Below are 13,024 nucleotides of genomic sequence, written 5' to 3' on the forward strand. Positions count from 1 at the left end.
GTGCTGTGGTCCCATGTGAAAAAAAATTCTGGGGAAAAAAAAGGACCAGGAATTCCAGACATCATTTTACGTCTAGCCTTCTCTTGGCAGACCCAGCTTTTGATCTAGCCTATCTACCAGATCCAGTCTTCTCCACACGTACATCCCTTGTGTCAGGCTGCTAAAGTTAGTCTAGCTTTTCCGAGATATGGGAAACACCTGCTTTGATATTCCTGGCTCTTCTCCCTGCCAAAGCTGCTCCCACAGTGCATCCACCTCTTGGCTTACAAATACACAACAAACAAGAACTTTTCTCACCTGCAGTAAGAAAAAGGTCCCAAGCCTAGCAATATTGCTTTTTCGACACTGTCGACATGAAGCTCTTGGTAAAGTAAATCTGAATTCCAGGGCAAGCAGCTGTGTCCCGAAATTGTCGTCTTCGCGGTACCTCGGTAGTCTGTACCATTGCCAAGATAGCAGCGATGGCTAGGCACTGACAAAACATAGCTTACGGGTCAGGATCAGAACACATTACACGTTAAATAAATACTTATTTCATGTCTGAGGCCCCAAAAGAGAGTCAATGGGCCCAATTCTATAGTGCCTTTTGCCTTTCGCAGGAATTTGTTCCAGCAAATGAGAACTTAAAAAACAGTGAGTGGCAAAAACTGCTATTTAAAATGAATAGTGAGTTAGCCTCATTTTACACATACACCGATAACTATGCAACAGGCAATACGGCAGAAAATTAGTCCTAACATTTTTACTGTATATGGAAGATTTAGTCAGCAAGCTTGCACCAAAGTCAGCAATATGGTTGGGATTCATCTAGCCTAATTTTAGACACTTACAACTCAGCTCATAACTGGAGGCTCCCTTTTTAGTCAATTCAGAGAAACGGGCATTTCTAGAGCAAAACTGATCTAGCCTGTTTTAGGTGACATTTTTAAATGAGATGAATCTTGCCAAACACTCTTAACTGCACTGACTGGTTCTCCATTGACAATAAAGGGAGTTTAAGTCAGGCAGCTCACATAGAGATCTCTATGTTGTAAGGTAGCCAAAACAATCCTGCCCAGCCAGTGAATGCTTAAAAGGCATGAGTTTGGAAAAGACTTTTTTTAATAGCCTCAAACACACCTGTATATGTGTGTGTATGTGTACACACGCGCGCACACACACACACACACATATTTTTAGGTACACATTTATACATATACATATTGCAAATACACCAGTTTCACAAAAGTTAAGCTAGTAGGTTGAATTCCCATATTCAAAACCTATGTCTTTGTTACCTGCACATGGGGTATTTCTTCAGATAGGTCTGACACATACACATTCTGCGACCTGTATACTCAGCTGCCAAGATCTATCAACAGCACATACCAGCATCATGGCTGAAAGGCATATGGGGATGCATTTGTATACAAATAGCTACCCTGAGCAGAAAGCCTACACCTCAAAACACAGCTCAGACTATCCCAAAGGAAACACAAAACCATCTAATGTACAAAGAGGATTAATTGTGACCAAGCTCCGGAGGGTTTCTTATCCCAGCCATGTCAGTCTGACTTATCCATGACATCTGCAAGACTGCTGGAATGTTCATTTAAACATATAAACATACTTAAATATATAATACCGTAATACTGCTTAACTATTGAGAAAGAAACTGTGAGGATGATCTATCACAACCCACAACGTGGACAGCTATTGCCAAAGAGGTGTTTATTTTGACAGAATAAGGTGGCATGGGAAATGGGGCATATAATCAACACTGAATTACAGTAATAAACTGCTGGTGTTGATTATCCTCCTCAGTCATCGGTGTAGCAACAGAACTCAAAATTACAAGCAAACACATGGCATAAATTTGGGACCATGATGTCAAGGACATTGGTGTGGGAATTTAATGTGAGCTAGCAGACAAATACTTTGCCAACTTGTCTTCCTCGCTTGGCTTGGCAGACACTTCTGAGATGGTGCAACAGCATTTCCTGATCCCCCCCCCTCCTTTAAATCAAATTCCTTTTATTTCAGCAAGGGTGAATATAATATTAAAAAAAAAAAACCATGTATTTTAACAACCATAATCTTAAAAGACTACATCAGAAAGAGCTGTCTTCCATTTATATCTCCAGTAATAGCAACCATTTCTTGGCAACATTGCCATTTATTTTCTGGGCAAGCAGCAAGTTAAAAGGCTCTGTTTGCCTGTCTGTTGCCATCATGCTGTATGCTAAATTCTTTCATTTATCCATGGAAGTACCAGGTGCTGTTTTTATTTGTGCTGTATTTATTACATTCCAAAACGATTTAGCTTGCCTACTTTTGGGAGGATGAAACAACAGATTCTGTTTCAAAACAGGATCAGGGCCATGTTCTGCAATACCAATGACTTGGACATCTTGCAGATGGTGTTTACAAATTGTGCTCAACCTTGTCAGCCTTAAAATCCAATGTACCTCTGGTTTTGCATGTTTGCCAGTCAGTGCTAAAGCTGCCAGGAGATTATAACTGGAAGAATTTGGCCCCCTTCTAAATCATCCCTCATGTTCCCCTGTAACGAAGAAGTTTGGCTCACATACTGAGCTTGCTGAGATCAACAGTAATAGCTCTCAAACAGTTTTTTGTTTGTTTTTGGTTTTCTAAGGAGTATTTTGGGAATAGAGTAGAGACTCTTCATCTCAAAACTTGTAGAGAAACATTCAGGTTAACACAGTCGTCAGCAGCTTTCCATCAGTCTGCTTTTCGCTCCAACAACCTTCATTTGACAAGCTTGCAGTAGCCCTACAGTATCCACATCACACCTCGTTAAAGGGCACCTCCTTATGCATCTAAAGCCAGCAAAAATTATACACAAAGCCTAATTCATATTATCTTCTGTAATTCAGGGACAAACGGTTCTTAAAAATAACTCTCTGGAACTTTTGCAGTTTTATAGCCCTTTTGCTTCTAATTAATAGTTTTTTATCAACTGTTGCAGCATTGAAAAATCTCCTTTCCCTCTTTGTCAGCAACAGTGTGTAGGTGGTCTGCTCTCAGCAGCTTTAAGGGATTGCTCTGACTGGGAACTGTTCTCTCTGAATTCTTTACAGCTCCTGCAGCTTCTCATAACTCTGCAATATATTTATTTTCTTATGTGGAAGAAAGTAATGGAAGGCAGAACATATGTAATCCTCTTGTTCATTCACTTCCCTTTGGTGCTGCCAATCAATGCCAGAGTGGAACCGGCCTAAAATTTCAGAGGGAACTTTGCTTTCCTAAAAACCTAGCTCCAAGTTACTCTGCAGACCTATGTCCATATCTTCTTTTTAGGTTAAAAAAAAATTTTTTTAATACAAAATAACTATTAAAATAACTAACTCCCTTTTATGCTTTGTTTTGAAAATCCCAGAGGTTTAAGTAACTGACATAAAACGTTCTCATTGTGTCGGGATGGCACATTTTGTTAGAATGTCACACCAAGTTTTTGTGTTTTACATTCTCAGTAAAAAGCAGTTTCAGATCTTAAACCAAATTAAAAGCAAATCAAAACAGAAGTTATCCAACCAATTCAAATTGCTAACTTCCTGAAAACATTTGACAAGATCCTTCTGTCCCCAGATTGTGTCTCAAGTTCTGTAGTTACATACCTGAACATTTTTATGAGTATCTTCCAGAAGTTTTTCTGTAGAAAACAATGCATCTTGGGTTTTTTTTTTCCCCTTAAACATCTTGTCAGCCATTTTGCTAATGTTTTTGAGCCTTGACCGTATTTTTTGCCAGCCACATACATTCTATTTCATTCTGTTAATATATTTTTTTCCCTCTGATGGTGCTAATCCAGGGACAGGACAGTTTTAGGAAACCCTTACATTCAATAATGCTTTGTCTTAATCCTGCCCAACCTGTAATAATTTTATTAAATGCCTTGTTAGATTAATTTCTAGTCTGCATTGTTCTGTAAGTTCTAATGGCAGGAAGGGGGAAGAGGACAAGAATAAAAGCCCTCACTCTGCTTACAACTGCCCTTATAAGAGATCTTCCCCCGTGTCTTAATTACCAATTTTCCAGATGAAAAAGGTCTTTGGAAAATCATGAACTAAACTAAAGTCTTGGTGTAATTGGGAGAACATCCTCCATCCAAAATGTCCTTCAAGCACACATCCAGTTCGGTTTCGGAGCCCTTTACAGGGTGTAAGTTAATTTTCTTTCCTGGGTGAGCTCCGGCTCGGTTGGATGTTTGCAGAAGGGACAGTCTTTGCGTGATTCACCTACAAGTTGCCTGACGCCTTTCCTGGCAAACAGCTAGTAGCTGTGAGTTCACCTCGGGGATGAAAGCTGCGAAAGGCTTGGATTGCAGGAAGCTGCTGCTTACCTAGTTGCAAACACAACTAACCACTAGTCTGAACCGGCAAGAAATGTGTGACGGAAAGGAGTCTCCAGTATTCACAGAGATTGCTCTTACAGGTGTCTTGCTTCATTGTATAAAGCATTCAAAACCCCTCAGGTATTCTGAGAGCAGTAAGGCAGCAAGACAGTCCCATGTGAAATGCAAAAAAGCCATGCTGAGAGCTTTGAAAAACCTTCACGTTTACCTAGCACTGCTCTTAATCATCTTCCCAAAGCAAAATTTGGTTTACCTTCAGAATAAACTCTATAATTTTATCATTTGTTTGCAATATATTTTTATATATACATATTTGTATGTGTTTTTTTTCCAGTATTTCTGTTTGGGCTTATGATTTAATGTAACAGCAAATAATGCACATAAATAATGCACAAAATAAATAATTTTGTTGCATTGAATAGCAACAAAAGCTCCAGGCTGACAGCACCTAACACTGAAATAAATCCCCACTGGAACTGTAGCCTGATTATGAAACACACAAACAATCTGCCTGAGCCAAAAACTATGCAGAAATACTGGAAAAATTGGCGTTCCTTTGTAGTGAATTAAATCTAGTAGAAACTTAACATGTAAAACAAGAATTGGTTTAGTCCTGGGAAAACAAAGGGATTTGTAAAGCATAAAAGATCTCTTAAAGTTGCGTCATAACTCCAGGAGACTGCAGACTCCATTCACTGCAGCTAGGCTTACTAACGTATTTCTCCTACAAAGTATCTTCATATCGTTGCGCTTGCAAATGCTTACAAGATCAACTGAGCTAAAATTGAAGAGAGTTCTGTTCGTCTTAAAAGCTAGTCTACAAATCTACTTTCTCCTTTCTTAGTAAGCTGAATCCTTTCACATAAAGATTTAAGTTCAGAAATCTATAAACTCTCCTAGTATTCTATTACAGCTTGGAAGGGTAATAACCTAAATAACAGGAAGGACTGGGGTTTTTTTTCAATTTCATTTTTCTAGTGATAATTTTAAATTCTAGCACAACAGTTATGATTTACAGGGCGATCAATGCAATCAAATATCCAGGTATACAGATTTAAAAGGAGCAACATCTTCAGGAAATAGATTGTCAGTAAGCAGGCAAAAGAAATTCTAGCAGAAACAAACAGATCTCAGTGCTATATTACCTTGATAGGGAATCTACCTCTTGCATGGTTTACCTCATGGGATTTTTCAAAAGCATCTGAGTGCCTAATTTGCATTCAAAGCTCCCATTCTTTTGCCTGTACCTGTAGGTCTTTGTGTTTAGATCTTAAGAGCATGGTCCAAAGAGCAAGTCAATTTTGTAGCCTAAAGGAACGCTATATGAGCCTGAAAACTTTTGAGGTGAGCTGAAAGCCTGTGCACTGCCATACCACAGGTCTTCCACATCTTCCCTTCAACCATCTCCCTAATTAACAATTATACAACTTAGCAGATTTTATGAACCAAAGGATGTCAGCTGCCTCACATTTCAGGAAAAGGCACACGCTCTATTAAAACTAATTAAAAATTAACCAATACTACTGTCCTATCTCTTAAATAAAACCAAAATAGGACTAAAACTGCAGTTAGTCCTTGAGTTAACCAACACTCAATAACTAACACTGCTGCCAAGCCAAGGTCCCTATGGTAAGAGTAAGGACCAAGCAGTTGCTACTGGTCCTAAAATGAAACATAATTCAAAAAAAAAAAATCAACAAATCATACTAGCTTGTACTAGGGTTACAGCAAAAATTTGTCATCTAAAAAGGCACTGCTGTATTTTACCACAGAAACTTTAGTACCCACCAACACCAAAAAATAAGCAGTGCTCTGTTGACCTCCCACCTACACTTATCTCTAACTGAATAAATTTTTGCTGACTGCTTGGTATTTGCCTTATCCTCAGTCCTCGTGGAGCTATTCCTTGCTCTCCACTATACCACTGTCGTCTTCTTAGCTTTCTCTTCTCTAGCCCAAGTTTGCCGAGATGTCCAGCGTACATGATTCATCCATAACCTCCATGCAGACAGTGCTCCCTTCTTCTTTGTTTGTGTCTTCTTCTATATCAGCCAGGACCTTTATACTGCCTAACTCTAAAAAGAAACCTGAGACATTGGAGTAGCCTCGCTGTTATTGCTCCCATCTACCACCTCTGTAAATATTGTTTTGAGAAGCCAGTTATCACTAATTTCCTCTCTGCTATCCCCTATATTGGCACTATCTTAGTGCAATGAATCTGAGGGGCATTTTCCATTGGTAATGCCATCCTCACTCACTTCTCTGTCTTTCACTTTCTCCTACCATTTATCATTACAGGTGTCAGCCTAATATACCTAGTTTTTCCTCGATGACACTAGCTCAAGCAACTCTCTTTGAAACAATTCAAAATCTGGTAAAATCCCAGCCCGCCCCTGCTTTTTCTGCAAGGGTACCATAGGCTTTCTCTTAATTATCTTTGCCTTACTAACCCTTGCCCTAACCTTCAATAACCTCCTAAGGGACCCATACAACTTTACCCCTGCAAACCACCTAGTCACTCCTCCAAACTACATCAAACCATAATGTTACTTTTTATCTGCTCTGCCATCTATGCTCTAGCCCTAACAACCCTGGCAGAGCACTAGCTTTATTCTCTTCCATCCTAATTTTATTACTAATCCCAATGCTCCACACATGCAAACAGCAGAAAACATCCCAACCGCACTTACAGATCCTCTTCAACTATTAGAAGTAGACATACTTCAATGGGGAGCCAGCTGGTTGAATATCCTTTTATTATTTTCCACCAACTCACCTTGTTATTATACTTCACCCTATTACTTTTTTCTTCCCTGGAATCCTAGAAAATAAAGAATTAAACACGAACCTGAAAGCATTCTAGTAGATTGCAGAATAACATTGGTAAACATAAACCAAAAAGTTAAGACTCATGAACTTCTTAAAGTTTCAGAAGAGAAAGATTTAAACCTTCCCCTCCTGCCCTTAGAGATGGAATTTCTTTAATAAACAACCTTTTTTGGCAGAAAACTGCAAACATTCTATTTCAGTCAAGCATGTAACCGCTAAAAAGGTGGGTTCCCTGTCTTTTTTTGTCTGCTTTTATTATGTCAGACTCCCCCAGTTTAACCCTCAAAGATGTGGCCAAGACATTTATTTTCCTGCATGTAATTATATATTCAGCTATTCACTCATCTTACTTTTCTAAAAATCCTCAACCTACTTCTGACATAAAGCAACACTCATCTTCTTATATAACTGTATATCTACCACAATTAGCATCCAACCCATGCTTTCCTTAAAGCTATGTTATCCCTCTAATCCCTTCACCCATAGCCTAACAAGCAAACAAACACTACTGAAGGATTTTCAAAAATACCCCCCAAAACTTCATATTTCATCATGAACAAAATACTAGAAAAAACATTACTCTTACCTAAACCTTAATCCCAAGAAACTTCAAAGCACATAATCCAAGACGCCTCAAAATACATAGCCCCGTGCCATCCTCCCAACACTCTCAAGCCTAGCGTCTCCTGTAACCCACAACCACAGCGCTGCAAATCCAAACAGACTTTTCCTATGCTTGCCTCCCACCGCATCACCTATTTAAGCACAAAAAGCACTGAAATTTACCCTCAACTCATCAATCCCAATGGTTTTATTACCCAACTTTCAGAAATAGTTCCACAAGAAAAGACCCTGAATAGCTGCTATATCCATTCTAACACAACAGAAAAGCTCCCCCAGGAAACCCCAACTAGCAATCAAGAACATTGTATCACCCAAGGAATAAAATGATTCTAAACACAAAATCCAGTTGAGTAGCTAAATCCCGCCTCACTTACCCACATATAACTACCAGCTATTCCTCCAATCAACACTAACACAATAAAGTTATCAATACAGACTGAATGTTTCAGGAAAAGGCTTGGCAACTAATGAAACAGAATAAATAAACCCTACTAACATACCCCCCCAAAAAATCAAGAATAAAGCTAAAAATAAAAATGAGACCTCCAAATTAGCTAGCATCCTACATCGAAAAAACAACACCAAAGCAAGAACTCCACAGGAAGGAGGAAAAGGATTGGAAGAAACCACTATTAACCCCGAAGTTAAGCATAATACATACTAGCTTCCATTTGCACTCCAGCTGAAGCCTGCAGTCTGAACACAGTGATGGTTTTTCAACCACAGAAACCTAAAGGCACCAACCCCCCAACAAAAAAAATTCTACAACTCCTTTTCAACATCTCCACTAACCTCTTTAACATCTGCGTAAATACCTAGCAGAAGTGAATAGCCTGTATCCTCTGGACAAGTAGCACCTGCTCTTTCTTTTCCTTTATCTTCCGCTATATTCAGCCAACATCTCTACCATGGCTCCTACCTCTACAAAGAAACCTAAAGTATCGATGTAATTTTACAATTTCTTATTTATAACCGTCTGACAGACAGTTATCTCCTCCCATGAAGTTAAACTTCGCCTCAAAAAACTAATCTTCACAATCCCCTTTCAGCTGACTACTAGGCTAGAACTATACCAGCTTAGGCTGGGGGTAAAAATATCACCCTCACAGGTTGCTTACTTATCACTTCTTCACATATATCACCGCCCATGTGGCTGGGCCTGGGCCCTTTTGTAACACTTTCAGTACAAATAAAACAGGTATCTAACAGGTTGTTAGATAATTCATTTTAAGTTTTTCACATAGAGCCTGGATTCAGAGCTCCCTCATCAAGAGCTGTGTCTCCAGAGTTACTCTTAACACCAAAATGGTTTCTTTCCGAAAATTTACAAGTGCATATTTAAGTGCAATTATTGTGAATTAAACTTAATTAAAAATGGATCCTTGAATAACATTAAACGGCATCTGTTTTGGGAGCGATTTTTGTATCTAATTCAAATATCTATTATCTAATTCTACTATCTAGTATGCAATTACCTTTAGAATTATGCTTCACTGAAATCTTATGCATAAATTGTGTTAGAATATTTTTAAGATGAAAGTTCTTTCTTTAGTACTGGCGGCTTCCTCTATAAGGTCTAGAAAATAATGTACTACTACAAAGAATAGAAATCTATATTAGACACAGTCCTTTGTATATAGATCTTTGTTACTTATATCTACTGTGTTGCATTTGCCACCTCCTGTATTTTTTAAGTCAGCTCATAACTTTTCAGCAATTGCACAACCTTTATGAGAAGGGTTTGGCTCTAACGGTTGCTTGCAGGAGAATTATAAGAACAGGGGAGAGGTGATTTTGCGCCCTGACTGGGACTCCGTAGTTTTAAGAAGAGATAACTAACAGGCAGACAAATAGACTTCTATAAAATCACGGAAATTATGATTAATCTCTGTTATTCACAGTACGAAGCAGGGAAAAATGAAATGATCAGGCAGTTGGCTTTAAACTAACAGTAGCCAATGCTGCTTCTCATCACAGCTTTTTAAATTCTGGAACTTCTTGACACAGCATGCTGTGAAAGGCAAAAGCACAAATGAGTGCTAAAGCATTCAGACTAATCTGTGGAAAACAGGTAAAGGAATATGAAATATGATGGCTCAGCCTTCTGCTGAGAAAAATCCTCAAATGAGGAGAAATATTTCTCAGTACATTTGCGGCTACTTACATTACTCCTCAGCCATCCTCTACTTTGCCTACGCTGGAGTCTCAATAGTAATTAGACTTTGGATCTAACCCAGGATGGCACTTCATTTATTAATATATGTGGATGTGCTGGTAAAAAAAATTAGCCGTTCTTCTATTAAAAACATATTAAAATTGGTTAGTCTTTGTAAATGTCAAGAGCAAAAGACATCACTGTGATCTCAGAGATATCACAACCCAGCATTTTGGGGTACTCCGCGTTTACTACGCTGATTGTTTTCCTTTTTTGGAAGAGAAGAAATTCTTGGATCACATCTTGGGGTTAAGGTTGACTCTATAAATGAATAATTTAGAATAAATTACATTTTGAACATGCTGTAACTTTCTTTGAATCAAGCTTTATAACCACAGGCTATTCAGATTTAAGGGTAAGCTCAAAACTCAGTCCTGTTAGGCAAGGAACATTATACAAGATAGCAAAAAGCAAAACAAAGAGAAAAGCCAGCTGTGCTCACAGCATCAAATTGAAGGGTTGAAGAATAAATTAATCCAACATATATTTAAAAATCAATTCCACATACTGTGAGATTGCAAACCCCTGGTGCTTTCATCAGAACGCTGTTGCTTTTGTCTGATGTTACTATCAGGTCAGCAGACCCCAGCACTAATTTATTTGCTTGAATTTATAATGACTAAATCCTGGCAAAGACGTTTTCATTTTTAAACTTGTTTGCGAGGCCCTGACAGATAAACACACTCTTTCAGTTCCCTGTTTTGTGTGTGGGTGTTAGGCAGCCGAATGCAGATGGATCGTGAGCATCTAAAGCCATTTGTTTAGCAAACCAAATGCTTGCTTTATTATTTTCAAGTAATCAAAGAGCACCTGCTTATTTCTTGCTCGAAGCTAGTCAGACAGATACCAGAATTAGAGCTGTAACACTGTCAGCCTGATATTTGTAATCCAGGCCACACTCTGTCAACGCTTACGAACAGCTTCGCAGCTTTGGGCATGGGACGTTGATAACTAAATATGTATTTGAAAAGCACTTTCCTCTGAAGATGAGCAGTGCAGAGTCCTTCCCAGGCTGCACACGTGCCCCTCACCCAAACCCATGCAACGGCATCGGCAAAGCCTGCAACAAGCCTCTACTAGTGCAGCTAAAGGACACAGAGGCAGAGCTACAATCTCCTTCCTCCTCGTAGACCAGGGACGTGCAAGAATCATGCTATGCACAACACTCGCTGTATTTGAAAAGTAGCTACTGATATAACTTGAAGATATAGTGCACAGATTTAATAGATTTCACCCCTCCAGCAAGAAATGTTAAATCTTCTATAGGAGAGTTATATTAAAACCTCTGCAGCCTCAAACAAGAAGCAACACAGAACTAACAAGGAGGATCAAAAGCCAGATTTCTCTTACCCAATCCATCAGTGCAAATAAGGATATTTAGCCAAGCTATGCTGAGTTAAATGCGCTATTAATTTAAGGTGGAGGACAACCAAAATAAAATGTGTGCCCTTTTATCTTCATCTACTTCTTGTGCAACAATCTAAGGCTACCAAATATAGCCAGCTGCTAAATTTTTTCAGAATATAAATCCTTACTTCATGAGGGGACAGCATAAAACACATGAATTGGTGAAGAAGCGTTTGTACTAGCATACAACTCTGGGGCTCCACTCCTACAGGATTGAAGCATGTGCTCAATTTTATGGGCATGAGTAACTGGATTAAAATTTTTGTGGCTAATTCTCCATAAAATTAAGGACATGAATAAATATTTGTAGAATCACGGTCTCGATGAAGAAGAATGTGTTATGTTTTACACTGGAGGAATGCATTAAATACTTGTGTGCTACCTTCTGCATGACCCTCCAGTTCAGTCATTACGCGAAATATCTGCAAAGGCAGAATACAACAGAGCGGCTGGAAAACACCGGCCTCACACACATGTGAAAACTCTGGATTGCCCCCTTCCCCAGCAGTTTGTTATACTTACCAATATTGCAGTACTTTCCTACATAATCTCCTTTGCAATCACAGACAATTTTCCTATTGAAGGTAATCATTTTACATTCACCACCGTTCAGGCAAGGATTTTGAACGCAACCTACAAGCAGAAACTAGACGTCAAATGAAAGATACAGGCTATACAAGAGAAGCAGTCCAGTTTAGCTTATTTTAGTACACCTTCTCTGTGTATGTATATTTGGGGGAACGTTTTCCCTTTTTACTGAGACCTACAGTTGATACAAACTGAAGACGAGGAAGCTATGCTGATTTATATATTCCCACTGAGGCCTGGCTCACTGTTTTTGTTTTTATTGAATAATGTCAGCATAGCTATTGAAAATATTATCAATGAACAGGAGATAAAACAGGGGTGATGATTATTTTACTAGTGGTGGCGATGGTGGTATTAGCATTTCTTTGTGTACAGAGGGTTCTGCCAATTCCAAGTTTGCCCCTAGGCTGCATTAACATTTATAACAAGTTGTCTAGGAGTGAGCTTGGTCAGGTATTTAGAAACTGTGACTGGGAATCAGAAAGGAAATATTAAGTTACAGTGATTTTCCCAGCTCTCCTACAGACTCACAATGTGTTCCAGAAAGCCAGATTTTCTCCATGCTTCATTTTCCAGCTCTGTAAAGTGGGAATTAAAGCTCTTACCTATTTCAAAGGGCTTTTATGCAGCTTACTCAGTATTGCAAGCTACTTGGGAGTCTGGGCAGGATAAAAGTCATAATTAGCAGACTGCATAACCTGGCTGAATGACAGGGTAGCCACACTGCAGCTCATATGCAGATGAGGCCTCTCTCTTGCCTCTTCCAAAACAGAGGTGCCATGCTGGCTTCATCAGATAAGTGATACCTGAAGCACATGCCCTCCAGCTAGGTGACCAGCTGCACCCGACCCCTGGCAGCCACCAAATCAGGAGGAGGCTGCAAAACCTCAGAAGCATCACCCTAGCCAGGAATGGGTACGTCCACCCAAAAGCGACGGGGCTTGGGGGCAGATGCAGGGCCAATGGGATGCTGGAGGTGGGTACAGTCCGTACGCTGGGAACTCAGG

At 39.3% G+C, this 13,024-nt stretch overlaps 1 protein-coding gene and 1 pseudogene across 1 annotated transcript in view; one reads left to right on the top strand and one right to left on the bottom strand.

Annotated features, from left to right (window-relative positions):
* HGFAC (HGF activator) overlaps window positions 1-13,024 on the bottom strand; it is a 43,821-nt gene that overhangs the window by 13,787 nt on the left and 17,010 nt on the right. The window contains exons 7-8 of the mRNA XM_009686179.2: window positions 11,952-12,062; window positions 298-472 (exon numbers count right to left, since the gene is read on the bottom strand). Of these exons, the coding sequence (XP_009684474.2) occupies window positions 298-472; window positions 11,952-12,062 (286 nt within the window). The remainder of the gene's footprint in view (window positions 1-297; window positions 473-11,951; window positions 12,063-13,024) is intronic.
* On the top strand, window positions 6,214-7,148 carry LOC138067245 (cytochrome b-like; annotated as a pseudogene).

The sequence above is a fragment of the Struthio camelus genome, chromosome 4 (genome assembly GCF_040807025.1).
Source record: "Struthio camelus isolate bStrCam1 chromosome 4, bStrCam1.hap1, whole genome shotgun sequence".
Lineage (NCBI taxonomy): Eukaryota > Metazoa > Chordata > Aves > Struthioniformes > Struthionidae > Struthio > Struthio camelus.